General features: G+C 34.9%; 1 protein-coding gene across 10 annotated transcripts in view; it reads left to right on the forward strand.

Moving 5' to 3' along the window:
- The window catches only part of Myo10A (Myosin 10A), a 696,078-nt gene that overhangs the window by 666,571 nt on the left and 12,562 nt on the right, over window positions 1-16,945 (forward strand). For all 10 annotated transcript variants that reach the window (XM_069828898.1, XM_069828899.1, XM_069828900.1 and 7 more), the window contains 6 exons: window positions 1,585-1,714; window positions 6,868-7,041; window positions 7,521-7,734; window positions 10,201-10,382; window positions 14,065-14,229; window positions 15,776-15,931. In XM_069828898.1, coding sequence (XP_069684999.1) covers window positions 1,585-1,714; window positions 6,868-7,041; window positions 7,521-7,734; window positions 10,201-10,382; window positions 14,065-14,229; window positions 15,776-15,931 — 1,021 coding nt within the window. The remainder of the gene's footprint in view (window positions 1-1,584; window positions 1,715-6,867; window positions 7,042-7,520; window positions 7,735-10,200; window positions 10,383-14,064; window positions 14,230-15,775; window positions 15,932-16,945) is intronic.

Consider the following 16,945-nt stretch of genomic DNA (forward strand, 5'->3'; position numbering starts at 1 on the left):
AATCTAACTGATCAAATATTCTTGTGATTGTTTTCCAATATTTAGAAATATATGGTACTGTAATTAACTGAAACTTTCTGGTATCGGTACTCATATTACCAAACCACAAACGTTTTACTTCCCTCAAATGAACCCTCAAGGCCTGTATAGAGATATTAGTACCACAGTCTAGTATATACAGTGACGAAGCTCAATACGTAGTAATATGCATCCATAGATAGTTGCTAACCACTAGGATCGCTACTATTGCCTCGTCACAAACAATGCGAAGTAGTGCCTGCACAGTCTATTGTTCCTAGTACCCTCATAAACTCAAGCTTCGTGACTGTATATACTAGACTGTGTTAGTACTACGTTTATACTACCGGGCTTTTTATGTATATTACTATTACCATACTCTAATGCTTGAATAACGTATACGTCTGTTAGTTTAATAGTGTATATTTTTATAAGAATGTTCTGAAAGTACACCCTATGAAATGGAAATTGGTCGCTGTTCAGACACAAAGTCACCACATCGGAACAGCTCGGGAATCATCGTGTCTGCTATGTTAGACAAATTCATACTACAGGAGAGCGACCATTTTCCATGTCAAAGGTGTATGTTATACAGTGATTTTAAGAACTGTGCTATGTTTTGTATTAAACATTTCATAGTGTGTTTTGGGAAAGCCATTGAGTTAATTCTCAATATGCTTAGTCAGTATAAGAGAGCAGTGTAACTTATTATGATAATGAATGATCGATAGAATTTTAAGTTGGTTTTTTAAATGTACAGAAATTTGATCCGAACAAATGTAACTTTTCGTCCTGAAAAGGAATTTTAAAATATTATATTTGTTCTGGTCAAATTTGTGCATATTTAAAGGATAAAACTAAAATTCTTTCAATCATTCATTATTATAATACACTGCTCTCTTAAGTTGACTGAGCATATTGAGAATTAAATCAATGGTTTTCCTACAACACGCTACGTATGAAATGTTTCATATAAAATAATTCTGTAGTGCTCGGGAAAAGTGGCACAAATCAAAAATGTTGATCTTACATTAACTTAGAAGGAAAAAAACTGTCTTTACACTGGTTTATGTCGTTTTGATTTTCTTCAGTATGAATTATTGTAATGGGAGAAATACTGATGTCTCCTTTCCCAAGCGAGCAGATGTTCCGTAATTTATCAATAAATTATTCAAAAATGTTTGTGGTAACTGACTTATGCTACTTTTCCCAAGCAGTGCAGAATTTTTATCCCGAAAAGGAAGCAAAAATGAGCAAAATTATATTAAGCTTCTTTGTTTGAAATATCTCAAAGAATAACCTCCTGAAATTGATTACATTAGTTACGGTTTACCTTATAGGCTATATTTAATAAGTATTTTATTAAATTTGTATTACATAGTTATGGACAAAACCATTGTTATTTTCAGGCTAAAATGAATTGAGAAGTTACATAAAATCTGGGACACAGTCTTTAGAAGTTATTGATCACGTTGTAGGCCTAAAGATTTTTTATCGTAGTTATCACAGAAATGAAGTTTACTGAACTGTCGAACCTTTAGTGCATGTGTTTGTGTTTATTTTCAGGTTCGAGATGCTGAAGACGGCCGATGGGTCAATTTCTGGCTCATTGAAAGTCATCGAAAGTCTCAAGACAAACAAGAAGAGCAAAGGAAAGAAAGGCAACAAGGAGAACGATTGGACATGGAAGGAGCAGGTTAGTTGCTACTTGATTACCATGCATTTCAGTCAGTTGTTAATTACTTAAAGCTGTGGTGCGACAGCCCATAAAAGTCCAAGGTCATCCAGCTGACTGCTGGCCTCACCTTCACATGTCTGAGCAGAGCTGAACAATCATGCAGTCAATATGGGGATAATGTGTAGCCAGCCATTGGGCTATAGCCAGTGTACAGAACCGGATTTTGCTATTCACTGTGGCTCGTCAAATTCATCATGATGCTGGGTAGGCACAGATCTCATACGTTGGCTGAAATTCCATTAGAAAATATCTTCCTCCATTCCGTATCTTTAGTCCAAGGCATGACGCCTTAGATCATGTGCTTAAGAAGCATAATGAACATGATGTTTTAAAATTTGGCAGGGCTTTCAGGGTCATTATTTGCGTCCCTGGATAATCGGTACATGTCAGTCATTATGCCGTAAGTTTACTAGGTGTATTGAGAAAACATGGTGAAGTTTATTTTGTGATATTCACATAGATATACCCTTTTAGTATCGGTACCGGTATTTATAATATCAGAAAAATAGTTTCTGACGTGTTGTTTGTCTGTAATTGAACGAATTTTGTCCATATTTAGTATGTACGGGTTTATTTATTCAGGAGTGATAAATATGAAGTACTTTGATTTTTTCCTAGGAATGGACACAAGATGGCGATTTCTTCAAAATCTACTCATAACAATGTTTTTATTTTACTTAAATTAAATTAAAATGGCAAACATCTCTAACAATTTTGTGTCAGATAATTTATTATTTTCTACAGAATTGTGTTCCTAATGGACAAAATTTCAGATAAAGATCTACAGTATTTGAATTGTACTTTGAAAAATGATAATAACCCTTATCGCTAGAAATATGAAGGGAGAAGTGACATACTGTATGTACCCACATAATTTTTTGTTCTATAATTCATTCATTCATAGTTTTCTGCCAAGGGAAATATCAGCATTCTCCAATGTTTCCTCTTTTCTGCCTTCCTCCTAGTCTCCACATCTATATATCTTAATGTGGTTTATCATTTGATTTCTTCTGTCCTAAACTTTCCTTACATTCCAGTGCAGCTGTTTCTTCTTAGCCAATGAATCTGTCAATTTCTTTTCCTCTTCGTATGTGAATTATTGGAATTTCTTTACACGAGGTTTCTGGACTCAGTTTGTCGACCATGTCGTTAAGTTTGTGTTAAAATTAGGAATTTAGGGTGGATAATTGTTATTGAGGGTTGTAATTTCCTAAAGATAGAACTTATAGCAGATAAAATTCTTGTAAAAAATGAATATGTGAAAATGTGATATTTAATAATAATAATAATAATAATAATAATAATAATAATAATAATAATACATTTATTGAGCACTTTTACAAATTTCAAAATTATATGATTTATGAATTAAATTCTATTATAGTCACAATCATGCCATGGTATGAAAGAAAAATTTCACAACCTCGAGCGGGAATCGAACCTGCGACTTCCTGTTCTCTAGAGCACCTGACCGGAGAACAGGAAGTCGCAGGTTCGATTCCCGCTCGAGGTTGTGAAATTTTTCTTTCATACCATGGCATGATTGTGACTATAATAGTATTTTATTCATTAATATGTCACATCAACGGACGTATATACGTCATCCAAACATCGTAAGATGAAGATTACATATATGATTTATAATTAGCCCACTCCCAAAAAAGTCGACGCTTTTGCTCGGAAGAGTTCTTGGAAGGGCAAAAGTAAAAAATAAACACAAATAAAGTAAAAAAATAGATGTTTTTGAAAGTGTGTTTGTTTTCGTTGTCTGGTAAAAGAAGAAGAATTTTATTTGCTGATCACTAATTAAAATTGATTTATTTTACTTTCTTGATGAAGGTAGGTCTAACCTTCGAAATGGCGTGCTATCCCAATATAATTTCGTAAACAGAAAAACGGCTAAGCAAAATGCCTTCTCATAGATAAAACAAACAAAGAAATGAGTGCTATGCCAACCAACAGATGCATATTGCATTGCTTCTGAATGGCATAAGATTTCATAATCTCATTACCTTCGTGAGAATGTAACAAGACGTTACTGTAACAGCTAATGAGCTGCCCTCATTTTATTTTCATCCTTATTAAGAGCGTGATATGCGTTTTTCTTGAAGGGTGTGCGTCTCCTTGACAACAGTAAGAACAATTGGCAATTTTATAATATTACATGTTCCGAGATTAACCAGATATATCAGCCTTGGGAAATGATTCCAATGGCTGTAACCGCAAGTTCTTACTTCTGTCATACACGTAATTAGTATTAACGTTTTCATGAACGAATAGAATCGGCTTAAGAACAAAAACGAAAAGAAGAGAGGCGAAAAACAAACGAAAAGAAAAAAAACCGTGTAAGGCATATTTTTGGTTAGTTTCTTTTCATGCAGCCATGGATATTTTGTTTACTAAGCCTACAGAATTAAATATCATACATAGACTTATTTTAGGAGCAACTAATCAAAACACAAATTGTCCATCTCCCGTCAAAATTGAATTTGGAGTGGTTTCCAATAGATTCCGGTCACAGAAGTATTTAAATTCCGGCATCAGAAGTTACAAAGTCACTGGCAGCGCAGTTCATACAGTATCCAGACACACAACACAACAAAAATGAATCGCCAACACAACATAAAATGAGCAGAAATTCGCGTTTCCTTGCTAAAATAAGATTATAACAATTGCATGAATTCGTTAAATGTCCACTAAACCGCATCAAAACATAAATTGTCCAAGTTAAATAGTGTTATAACTTCTATAATTATTTTTTTTAAATGTGTGACTTTTTTTTAAAGATATGTGACAATTTATGTTTTGATTGGTTGCTCCTCATTTATAGTCAGTGGTGATATTCAGCCTGCTCGAACGAATCGGTTGTTAAATTATTTCTAGATAATATTTGAAATTACCATGCCATATACCGTATATGTTTAATATAAACATAGGTACACACCTAGATCATATAATGTAACAGATTGCTCATCCCTATGTTAAAATCAGCAGCACTTTGAAGAGAACAACTGCCAGGATTGCCACCCGTCCGCTGTAAATGAACACGAGAGGCAATACAGTCGCTAATACAATTCAAATGGGAGTTATGACGTGACTCCTTATGTAACAACCAGATGGCAGCATAGTAAACTTGACAAAAGTTGTTACCGTCAAAGCCTATAAGGCCGAGCAATCTGGGTATATATGATCTAGGGTACACATGAGAGAACTGGTTGTTAAACTTCTTGAATATCACCACTGTTTATAGTTACCAGAATTTTTTCGGAGGTCTAATGGTTATAAGAAAAGTCTTTAATATAGCGTCCTTCAGAATAGTAAAGCCGAACATCCAGTGTCCCAGACTAATGGAATACCAATAATATAAAATATATTTGCCTCTGAATGAGAGGATTCTATGAAAAATTGCAGGCCATTTTCTCATTTTTATTCTCTGCAGCACACTTCCTGCATATGATCTTCAGCAGCTTCACAGCTCCCGTGAATCATAGGAGTGCAGCTTTGTCTAATAAAGGAATATCGTTATCAAAGGGGACATTGGCAGTCGGGCATTTATTCAATTATGAAATTAATAGCTTGCCAGATATAAAGAGAATGCATTTATAAGTACGTCCGAAGAAAAACCCTAATTTTAGGTCAAACTATTCCCTCTGTACAATTATTACAAGGATATGTGTTATAGTGCAGTGTTCGATCTTAACGCATTCTAGAATAGTAGTGTTATTGTTTAGAACGCTTGCATCACTCAAGACACGTAGATACAAGCAAACAGAAAACAAACACATATGGTCAAGCTGACACACTCTTGTTATCATTCTTCCTCTGTATTTATATTTGCACAAAAAGCAGGTCATTTCTCGTTCATGTGAAAGAATATTTATATTACATTTTGTCGTTCATATTATCTGTATTTAATATACGTGAATATGGATGAATAAAGATATATTAGTTTTATTAGTTATGGCTATTATGGATGGTAGCAAGTGGTAGTGATAAAAGAAAGACAAAAGGTTGTATTTTACGCAAACCACTCACAATTGATATTTAGAGTTTACGAGTTATTTATTTTTTTAAATATTCCAGCGTTTTTCCTCTTTTAACAGACAAAAGGCTGAGTTTTGAGTCCTTTGACGAAGCGAAAGCAGTCGTTTAACTCGCCATGTCTCGGAAACCAGTAAATATTTTGAATGGCAATAACTTTTAAAAGTAATTTCAATTCTTTTTCAACATTTCTCTCACTTTGAATCCCCATCTAACGTGAAAAACAAAAAAGTTTGCCGCTTACCAACTTTTGAAGATGTAAATGTCTATTTTGAAGTTATTATTTTTTCTCTCTGTTTTCAAAAAATATTTTGATTTCGAATTTTTTTCTATACTTTTCTCAGTCATTCACCTATTAATCATAGAAATTTCAGCACGATATCTTAGGAGTACAATGTGATAAATATTTAACGCAGTGGGAAACTGATTTCTCCCTTCCTCTGTCTCCAGTATCACCACAGTCTAGTATATACAGTCATGAAGCTTGAGTTGTGAGGGTGCTAGGAACAATAGACTGTGCCGGTACTATTTCACATTGTCTGTAATGAGGTGTTAGTAGCGATCCTAGTGGTTAGCAACTATCTATGGATGCATATTTGCTATTGAGCTTCGTGACTGTATATACTAGACTGTGGTATCACCGTGCCTCTCTCACACGAGACATCACTCTCTCGCACAAGTCATCTACATTACAAGGCTACAGCAATGCCTGAATAAGAAACACAGTACAACTTATTCCTAATGTCATTAACATTTACAAAAGAAATGGAATTGGTTGGATATCATATGTTGCATACAAAGGCAAGTTGACTAATTCTGGCTGAAGTGCTCAAGGCTAATTAAAATTTAAATTTGCAATGCTCGCAGTAATTCAGTACTTCGGAAAATTGTACCATATCTCTAACTGCAATCAAATAAAAACTGTGATAGATAATACGTATCAGACACAACATATTTAAAAATACTTCGGTTAAGGATCCATTTTTGTGATCGACTGTGGGTTGTGATGAAATCATGCTTAAAATTGTCTTTTGTCACATAAGATTAGTCACAAGCTGTTTCTCTTACAGGTCGATCTGGTGAAATTCAGCTCTATTCCAATAGAGCAATCACTGCTTCGTTTAGAACCTGGCGAACTGAGCGAACTGGCTGTAGAATGCTTTGCTGCAGTCATGCGCTACATGGGTGACCTGCCTATGGCACCAGATTCTACCGAAGTCAAGTGTGTCTACACAATTCTTATGGTAAGAATGCTGTCCATAATTAATTAAAAGATATATAATATTGCATTATGGAATATGAAATTTGTAGAGGTCCAGCCACGTCTTAATCAGGTACCAGATTGTTTCTTAACAAAATATTTGTGCAGTGACAAAGATGCTATGAGATAAGTTTTTTTCTAGATTCTGACTTCCGTTTTTCGTTTTTTGTTTGACTATTACTCCTTTATCGCAATAGTCGTTTAACTCACCATACCTCAGAAACCAGTAAATATTTTGAATGGCAATAACTTTTAAAAGTAATTTCCATTCTTTTTCAACATTTCTCTTACTTTGAACCCCCATCTAATGTGAAAAACAAAGTTTGCTGCTTACCAACTTTCTTACTTGAAAAGAAATTCAGATAATGTGAAGAAAATTTCCATAAAATAAATGTCTAATAGATATTACTAATTTTGTAATGACAAAAATATGTATGCTTTATATAACATCGTTTATTGCAGCACTGCCACAAACATGAAGCTCTGAGAGATGAGGTGTACTGTCAGTTGATGAAGCAGACAACGAACAACAAATCCATGAAACCAGACTCGTGTCAGCGAGGATGGCGTTTATTCAGCATTGTCGCTGCCTACTTCGTGTGCTCTGACACACTCAAGCCATACCTGTTCAAGTACCTGGAGACAGCAGCTTATGACAAACGGCGGGCGTACCATGGTACGTGGAGCTTTTATTTTAAACTAGATGTAAGAACCCTATTGCCTGTGACTGTTATTTATGGAACTGAAAAGAATTTGGATGGGGATTTTATAAACTCACCTCTTTCATTGTTGTTGTGAGTAAAAGAAAGTTTCTGCTACTCGTCAGAAAACCATTTCACTCGTCAGTAATGCTGTTGACTATATTGTAGTCACATGTTTTCTGCAACTTTTCATCCCCTAAGTTTGACGCGTCATGCATACTTGAGTCCTGCAGGACCAATTACACGAGCACAAAACAAGAGATAAACCGAGTCTCTTTACCCTGCCTTCATTATCTCATTCTCCGTAATTCATATTACACTTTTATTATTAACAGAAATCTTCTACAATTCTATATTGTGTCATATTTCATGGTATTCCTGCAGCGAGCAGTCTAGGAAGCAAGAAACTGTGGAATTCTCTGCAGATTGACACTGATGTCTGAGTAGACAGATTCAATAATATTTCTCGGATGCAACAAAATTTGTGCTAAAGGATTACCATGTAAGCTTACAGTCAGCTCTGGATATGGGGAACTCGGTTATAGTGAACATTCGGCTAAAGTGAACCTAAATCGTTGGCCCTGATCCCATACATTAAAAAGTACTTCAATATTTCCGTTTATGGTGAATCCTCTCTTCGGTTATAGTGAACCTAAAACTATAACTTCCCCAAGAAAATGTAATTTTAAACTGGCCAAAATGGCAGTTTAAGAAAACCTTTCTCCTATAAACTTTCAAGAATATGTTCAGAACAAAATCTCAAACCTTCTACTTCTTAAGTGCATTGAAAGACAAAGGATTTGTTAGCTTCCTGGACAGCTTGAAACATGTTAAAGAGAATAGTGTACGCAGTGAGGGATAAAGAAAGGATTGTAGTTCTGACTCCTTTAAAAGAGGTTATTAGAAGAATAGGAACAGAAAGTGTTTTCTTTTGTAAAAGGGAGTAGATTGATGACCAAGGGTAAATACAAGAAGGATTACAGTATAATGGTCCTCAACTCTTTCTTCCGCATCTTTGTAAAAGTGAACCCTGGGAAATTCCAAGGCCGAGTACACAGTAGCATAACTCTAGTGGGAAGAGGTGCGAAATCGGTCAGTGCTTACTACTTACATGGCCTATTACTTACAAGTTTCGAACTGTGAACATCAGGATGTCAAAGTGTAAAGCGTTTAAGTTGGAAGGTACAGCGAACATTAGTACTGATATTGAACGTGGTCTGTCCCAAATGGGCATTAAGACTGTATGTATAGCAACGTCAGTAGTATAAAAACAGACACTTCGGTTTTAGTGAACCTCGGATATAGTACTATAACCGGAATTGACTGTATTACTCATTGACATCTTACAAACGTGTAACTAACCTTGTTAGGTTCTTTTTTAAAAATGCATGAACTACAGGTATATTCAAGCTTGGTTCTAGTATATAGGCAAAAATCAGAAGATGTCAACTGACACTTCATGTGATAAAAGGAACTACAAAAACAGTATGTATTATTTCCAAATTGTGTTGATAAATGGATATTGGTCTAAGTTACCTTATATAGATAAGCTGTTAGCTGCTTCTGTTTACATTTAATTTAATATGAAATAGTTTAATAATGTAACTAAAGAGTGTCCCATAAAGAATGCAGAGACTGTCACCCTTGTCAGACAGAGCGTTACTATCCAATGAAGTTGATTCACCGCCTTTCTCAACAATTGGCCATTCCAAAAAGCAGTTTGCAGCGAATTTTAACAAAAGATTTGCATATTATCCTTTAAAGATCCAACTAACACACGAGCTGAAGCTGATGAACCATTTGAAGCATCAAACATTTACCAATTGGATATTGAGAAAACAAGAATAGGATAGTGATTTTCATAAGAAAATAATCTTCACTGACGAGGCATACTTCCAGCATAATGGTCATGTGAATAAACAAAATTGTCAGATTTGGGGGATGGAGAATCTTCACATGATCCGTGAGAAGTCGCTGTATCCAGAATGAGTCAGTGTGCGGTGCAGATTATGGGCAGGTGGACTAATTGGGCCATACTTTTTTGAAGACGAAACTGTGCTTCAAATTAAATTAAAAATTGCGTTCTTCATGGGACACCCTTAATTTCTACATACAGTATTGGCTATTATCTCTATAAAGGGGCTTGCATAAATTTTGAGAAATCATCTTTATGGATTTAACAATTAATATGTTTTATTTAAGAACTGAATGAAGATTGTGATAATATGTATAATAAAAAAGTTGTAAACTTCATATTTTAGTTTGGAAACGAAACATGTTATATTCACAAATTTAATTGTCTGTGACACTCTAATAATATTATCATTTTACATAAATATACATTGCCTCACTTTGTAGGCCTATTCATTTGCTTCCCATTTTAAACTTAGAGAAGGATTCAGTATAAGATTTTATTAACAATTAATACATTTTCTTCACAGGTACTGCGACAGTATGTCTTCAGAACCTTCGAAAAACATTCAAATATGGTGGAAGAAAGAATGTGCCAAGTGTAGAAGAAATCACAGCGATTAGTGCTGGTCGTAACTCAAAACGTCAGATCTACAGGTTACCTGGTGGAACAGAAAGAGTTGTCAATACGAAATCTACCACTGTCGTTCAGGTAAATTTACGCAGTTTAGCGGAATGTATTACAATATGCAGCACTTACGACAGTTTCTTTCATTTCGTTATCACTTACTATTTATTATCGTTGTTGTTGTTATTATTATTATTATTATTATTATTATTATTATTATTATCATCATCATCATATCATCAACAATCATCACAGAAACACTTCTATAATTTCTCTACTGACCAGCCTCATGGTCTAGTGGTCAGAGCTTCTGGCTATAGTTCATGAGGTCCCGGGTTCGGAATTTTTCCTTAAAGGGGATTATTCCTGTGTTCGTCCATGGTCTGGAATTTAGGTTAAGTTTGATTTAAGACCTCTCCTGGCACTACATTATCATAATCATCCTATCACATCATCGGGGTAATGTAACTCCGCCTTCCAGGCTTCCCAACCTCAGAAGTGGGTTGCAATTAAGCCACAGCCAGGAGAGAAAGTACTACATAAAGAGCAGATGTCAGCACACAGCTTAAGGTTACCAGTACAACACGACTTTACAAAAAAATGTTGTAAGACAATATTTAATGGAGTCAATAATAATAATAATAATAATAATAATTAATCAATAGGCAAGATGTTCTGTACACTAGGCCTGAGTTCTATTACATGACTAATTGATTAATTCATGCATGTGACGTTTATTTCATACTACAGCTGTGATAATAAGCTATTACATGGTAGGCCTACTTATATTTCTAACTAAAATATTAGGTACGTGTTTCTATTTTACAGGTGTAGGAGTATATTATGTGATATGGAAGCGAATAAATAATAACTGTTCATTTCTCGTCCACATCAAAGCAAACGTGTTTACAATATAGGCCTAATTTAACGTCTTATACAGGCAGTATTTTGTTAATAGTTAATACTGATAATTTTCTTTTCATCTGAACTATTACTACAATATGCATTTGTATTTCTGTTCGCTCTATATGTTGTCAAATAACTATACAACATCTTTAGTTACGTTATCAAATTGTTACAGCTTTCTTTCATTTCATGTCAAACTAACGGTAACTAAGCTTGATTATGTCTTTAACGTGGTCACTTTAATTGTTATTAAGATTTTTTTTTTCATTTATCCATTCAGATTGATTTATAAGAGACACTAAACATATGGGTATATATTAAACATTCAGCATTGTATAGTGCAGCCGTCTGCTAGCCGGTGCTTCTCCCAAAGCATGGCGGTGGACGCAAGCTTCAATTTGTCCCTACTCTAAACTTCTGCGCAGCCTCGGCTGTAGGGGCTCGGATAAACCATACTACAAATAGGGTAAACATTGGTAATTTCGTGGCAGTGGTTATTTCGTGATACTTTTTCTTTGCGCTTTCCTGAACTAACGAATGGTGTTACGAGATTCAAATTTCCGCCAAGGAATTGCATATGTTGTCTGGTTTCCAGAAACGTACAGCTACGCTTAGTGTGACTATTGTAGCTGCTTCAGTGAGCTTTTATGTTTGGAGAGAGCAAGTTAGCGCCGACTTCTCAGGCGTACAAATTTTGTGGATGTTTGTAATTACATTACAGGCTTATAACTAAAAGTAAGCATATGATATTTGGTACAATGATTTATTATATCTTAATGAAATTTTAGGAAATGTTTTTGGAATTTTAGATACATCTATAGTCGCTATATAGGCTTAGCTTTACTGATAGAAATCTTAGCTGTTTGAGGCGAAATTTTGTTGAGTATTAAGCGTTACATTTTATACTATTTTAAAAATGGTATTACAATACGAGTTTTAGAAATCTGAAGATAAGATGTGATAACAAAAAAGAAAAGGGGGATGCAGTGGGTTCACTGTAGCATCTGTTTGATTTTTTATCATGCTAAGCGCCAATGATAAGTGCTTGATGACTTACTTGCAAGAATTGTGACAGAAGATGAAACATGGCTCCACTATTTTGGATCGGAGACAGAGACAGACAATGGAGTGGCATCATGCAAATTCACCAAAGAAATAGAAATTCAAAAGTGCACCTTCGGCAGGAAAAGTTATGGCTACTGTGTTTTTCGATTCAGAAGGACTCTTGCCACATGGAACCACCATTAATTCTGATGCATATGTGGCAACTCTCAAGAAACTTCAAGCTCGACTGAGTCGTGTTCGACTACATCGGGAGAAGCAGGATATTCTGCTATTGCACGACAACGCACACCCATATGTCAGTCACAATACCACAGCCCAGATCAGAAAATTCGGATAGACAACATTAAAACATCTGCCTTACAGTCCTGAACTGGCACCGTGCGATTACCATCTCTTTGGTAAACTGAAGGATCCCTTGGCGGAAAGAGGTTAGAAGATGACTTCCTTGTGCACGCTGCTAAAGAGTGGCTCAGATGTGTTGGTCCAGACTTTTACCGTGCTGGTCTACAGGCCCTCGTTCCTAGGTTACGTAATGCAGTTGAGAGGGACGGGGATTATGTGGAAAAGTGATATTTTGTTCCTAAAGGATGTATCTACATTCTGTGAAAATAGCAAAGCTGTAGAATAAAAATATAATTTTTAAATAAATGTTATGCATTACTTTTGGAGTTACCCTAGTAATATAGGCTATAGTAAAATCCGTAATAAAAGTGTTCACCCTTTCAGGACAAAGAAGATCCTTTTTCAATTTCAATTTTTACTTTGATTTCATTCTTATTATGTGTTGATGTGTATTTCTATGTTTTCTTGCTACAAATATAAGACGGAATTATTTTGTTTGAAGTCTTGTAACAATAAATGAGAATTTCATGTGACTTTAATGAATTTTTTCACAATTCTTCTATCTCTCACGGAATTATCAATGTAATATCACGAAATTACCAAGGTTATCACGAAATAACCAACCTTTTAGCTTAAGTTGTAAAAGTGGTTTTTGGCACTTGTTCAAGAACGTGTCCAATCTTTTATGTCTCCAAATTTGTACAGCAAATTATCGTCTTTTAGATGAAAAAATCAGAATAAGGATATATTTACACATTTGCATTTTAAATTAATTTTCATGAAATTATCACAAAATTACTAATGTTTACCCTACTGTAGGATTTGAATGAAATATTTACCGGTACTTGGAAAATATATCATAATAATGATTTCCTGAATTCCTAAGCATTAAAATTCGGTTTGTAAGAAATTCAAGAATAAGACTTAATATTGAGGCGTTCAGAGCTAAAGTGGATCAAGTCACAATTTTTCATAAATTGAGTTTAATTCATTTTCTGATTATTTGAAGTTGGATCTTTTCCGAGCAGTAATGAATCAAGTCTTAATTCCAAGCATTTACTGGTAGGTGACACCAGTCACTTTTGGCTCAGATTATTATTTGTTCACGATGTTCTGAGCCATAGTGGATCAAGTCACCAAAGCGTTGCATCAATTAACATCACAATTTTTTATATTTTATAAATCTAGAATTTGAGAATGGAGCAATAAAATTATTGCTACTGAAATTAGATAATCCACTAAAGAAAGTTAACTTTAAGTTCTATTATTTCAAAACTACTTCTCATGGACTTGATCCACTTTAGCTCTGAACACCTGATATGTGTGCGCTGATCCATCAAAATGTGATCCCAGAAATTACTGGTGTTACAAAGTATTCCACGTTAAAAATTTGCTGAATATCCATATTTAAATTGTATATTTTAATTTTAGTACTCTGTTATTGTTTTTTCAGGATGTGATTGAAGAGCTATGCACAGTAATAGGTGTAACAGGTGGAGAGATGGAGATGGAGGAATTCTCATTGTATTGTATAGTAGAAGGTGACACTTTCACCATGCCGTTAGCTCGTGAGGAATACATTCTAGACGTAACTACAGAATTGCACAAAAATCAACAGGTTAGTAAAGTTAATGGTACCATATTATCTGAGAAAAGAGAGAATAATATTATGTAATGTTATTAACAAAGGAGATGAAATCTGCCATAGTCTATATTTTACACAACTTAACTTGCAAACTTGTTGTAAATGTTATGAACAAAAGACTTCAATCGGATGAGGGTAATGGATGAGGTTTTTGTGAGTTTCATTTTACTTTGAAACCTAACTGCAACAGAAAAAATAACTTAAGGGCTTACGGTCCTGCACAATGCAAAGCAAAATCTTCAACACTACTACCACCATCATCATCGTCAATACTTTCGTCTTCTTCTTCTTCTTCTTCTTCTTCTTCTTCTTCCATTGGGTTTATTTTCTGATATAGAAGTGTAAGACAAGCAAAATTTTCCTTAAATTTAAACACTGAAGCTTATATCCTTTTTTCTACATTATAAATTATTCGAACCATATTTTTCATATACAGTAAATTCCCACATATCCGGCACCCAAATAACTAGCAATACCAAAACAACGGCACTTTTGACTAGGCCAAAAAAAAAAAAAATTGTCATTCATGCGAAAGGAAAGAGAAGGGAAGAGTCAGACGAAGATGTGAGTGGTTTTCACTAAGAGTAGGGACTACATGGCTTCTTGATCTGAAGTCAATTGGAACTTCGACAAAATTCGCACAGTGGAGTGAAAACAAGAGTGCATATTATAATTAATTTCTTCTAAACATAGAGGTCTGGATACATGCTGGGTAGTTCATTTCGTTTAATCTTCATCTTGCACACGAAACAAATTTGGGTCAGAGTTCGAGTTCATCGCCATTTTCTGTTTTTGATATCAAATAAAGATGTAATTAATATTTTACTAAAAATATTGTATTTCATGTGCATCAGTTATTGATAAATTGACTTGTAGATGAACAAACCCACGGGCAAAATATGGCCCACCAATGTGATCAGCATGGCCTGTGGGATAAATAACTTTTCAATTTTTAAATATAAATTTGTAACAGAAATTTACAAGAGGCAAAGCTAACGGTAAATGAAGAATAAATTTCACCCTTTATTTCTTGTTAAAAATAATACGATGTATGAGTGATGAGTGGTTATGAAAGTATTTTTCACATTGTGCAATGATAAGCTCGTTTGTCTTGCGTGTTTTTTTAGATAAAAAAAATGAATATTGAAGAAAAATTAACGATTAAAAGTCTTTACCCCTCCAAAAAATGTTGGTTTTTCATTTGGCTCTCCTATAAATAAGTTTGCCCAGCCCTTGTTTAGGATAGATCACTGTACACAGACAGACAGATAGTTGACATGCCCAAAACTACAGGTTTGTTATCAGCTGAAGACGTGTATTTTTACGAAAATCTTGAAAACTATCTTTTGCAGAGTTAACTCTTAACCTGTATTCACACACACAGACACACATCAAATGCTTTTTTCCTTCACTTCCATAAGATCGTCAACTAAACAGAAATTAACGTAGTTGATTTGTTTAAAATGTTAGTGTATCTTGTGACAAATAAAATAATTCTATAAACATGTCTTGTTTATAGGTGTTCTACCTGATCTTCTGCCGTTCTGTGTGGCACTTCCCACTGCGTCTGGACTCTCAGTTGTATGTTGAGGTCGTGTTCAACCAGATCGCTCCAGACTACCTGGAGGGTCTGCTGCTCGTCATGCCAGGGGAGCAGCTCGACCAGGACGTCATTGTAAGCAACTGGACTATATTTCACTTCATAATTGAATTTATATCTAAGGTTCCCTGGCTCAAATCAAATCTTTAATGTGGGATCTTTTGGCATGAAATAAAGTAATTGATTTACTGGAAGAAAATGAATATTGTCGTGAATGGATGAATGAGACAAATTTTACCATTTATTTCTTCGTTATGTTAAACTTCTTTTGCTCGTAATCGTCCATACTATAAGCCTATTATTAAGAGTAGGTCTAGAATTTCATATTAACAATGAAATTTGTCATACTACCAAGCAAGTACAGTAGCATGCAAATTAATCCGAACAACGTAATTACTTATGCAAATACACTCAAACGGGATAAAAAAAGGATCTAAGACATACCTCAGTAATCTATATGGCCTCCCTTGTTCCTAATAACAGCTCTGAGACGATTTGGCATGGATTCCACTAATTTCCCACAAATATTCTTCATTTCTTCATCGCGAAACCATACACCAATGAGACAGAAATCATCTTCTCCTTTGTAGAACAATCCATTTTTTGCATTCTTCTTTTGCAAATTGACCACAAGTTCTCAATGGGGTTGATGTCGGGTGAGTTGCCTGGCCAGGGGAGTACCTGAATATTCTTCTTGTTGAAGAATTCTGTAGTTTTTCGAGACGTATGGCATGGTGCCAGGTCTTGTTGGAACACACCTCTGCCATCCGGAAATGATTTTTGCAGCTGGGGTACGATTCTGGTTTCCAATAAGTGAATATATTTGTCAGAATTCATCATTCCCTTGATAGGTATTAATGCTCCAGGCCCTTCATGTGTAAAACAACCCCAAAACATTACTTTAGGGGGGTATTTGGGTGCTTGTTGGAGATGAGCTGCTGTTACTTTTTTGGATCCATTCCGTACGTAAGAAACACCTGGCCATGGACCTCGAAATGAGACTCATCGGAAAAAAGTACATTCTTCCAGTCATTCACTGTCCAGTGTTGATGTAATTTTGCCCACATTAAGCGTTTTTTGCACATAACA

This window comes from Periplaneta americana, chromosome 6 (assembly GCF_040183065.1).
Source record: "Periplaneta americana isolate PAMFEO1 chromosome 6, P.americana_PAMFEO1_priV1, whole genome shotgun sequence".
Classification (NCBI taxonomy): domain Eukaryota; kingdom Metazoa; phylum Arthropoda; class Insecta; order Blattodea; family Blattidae; genus Periplaneta; species Periplaneta americana.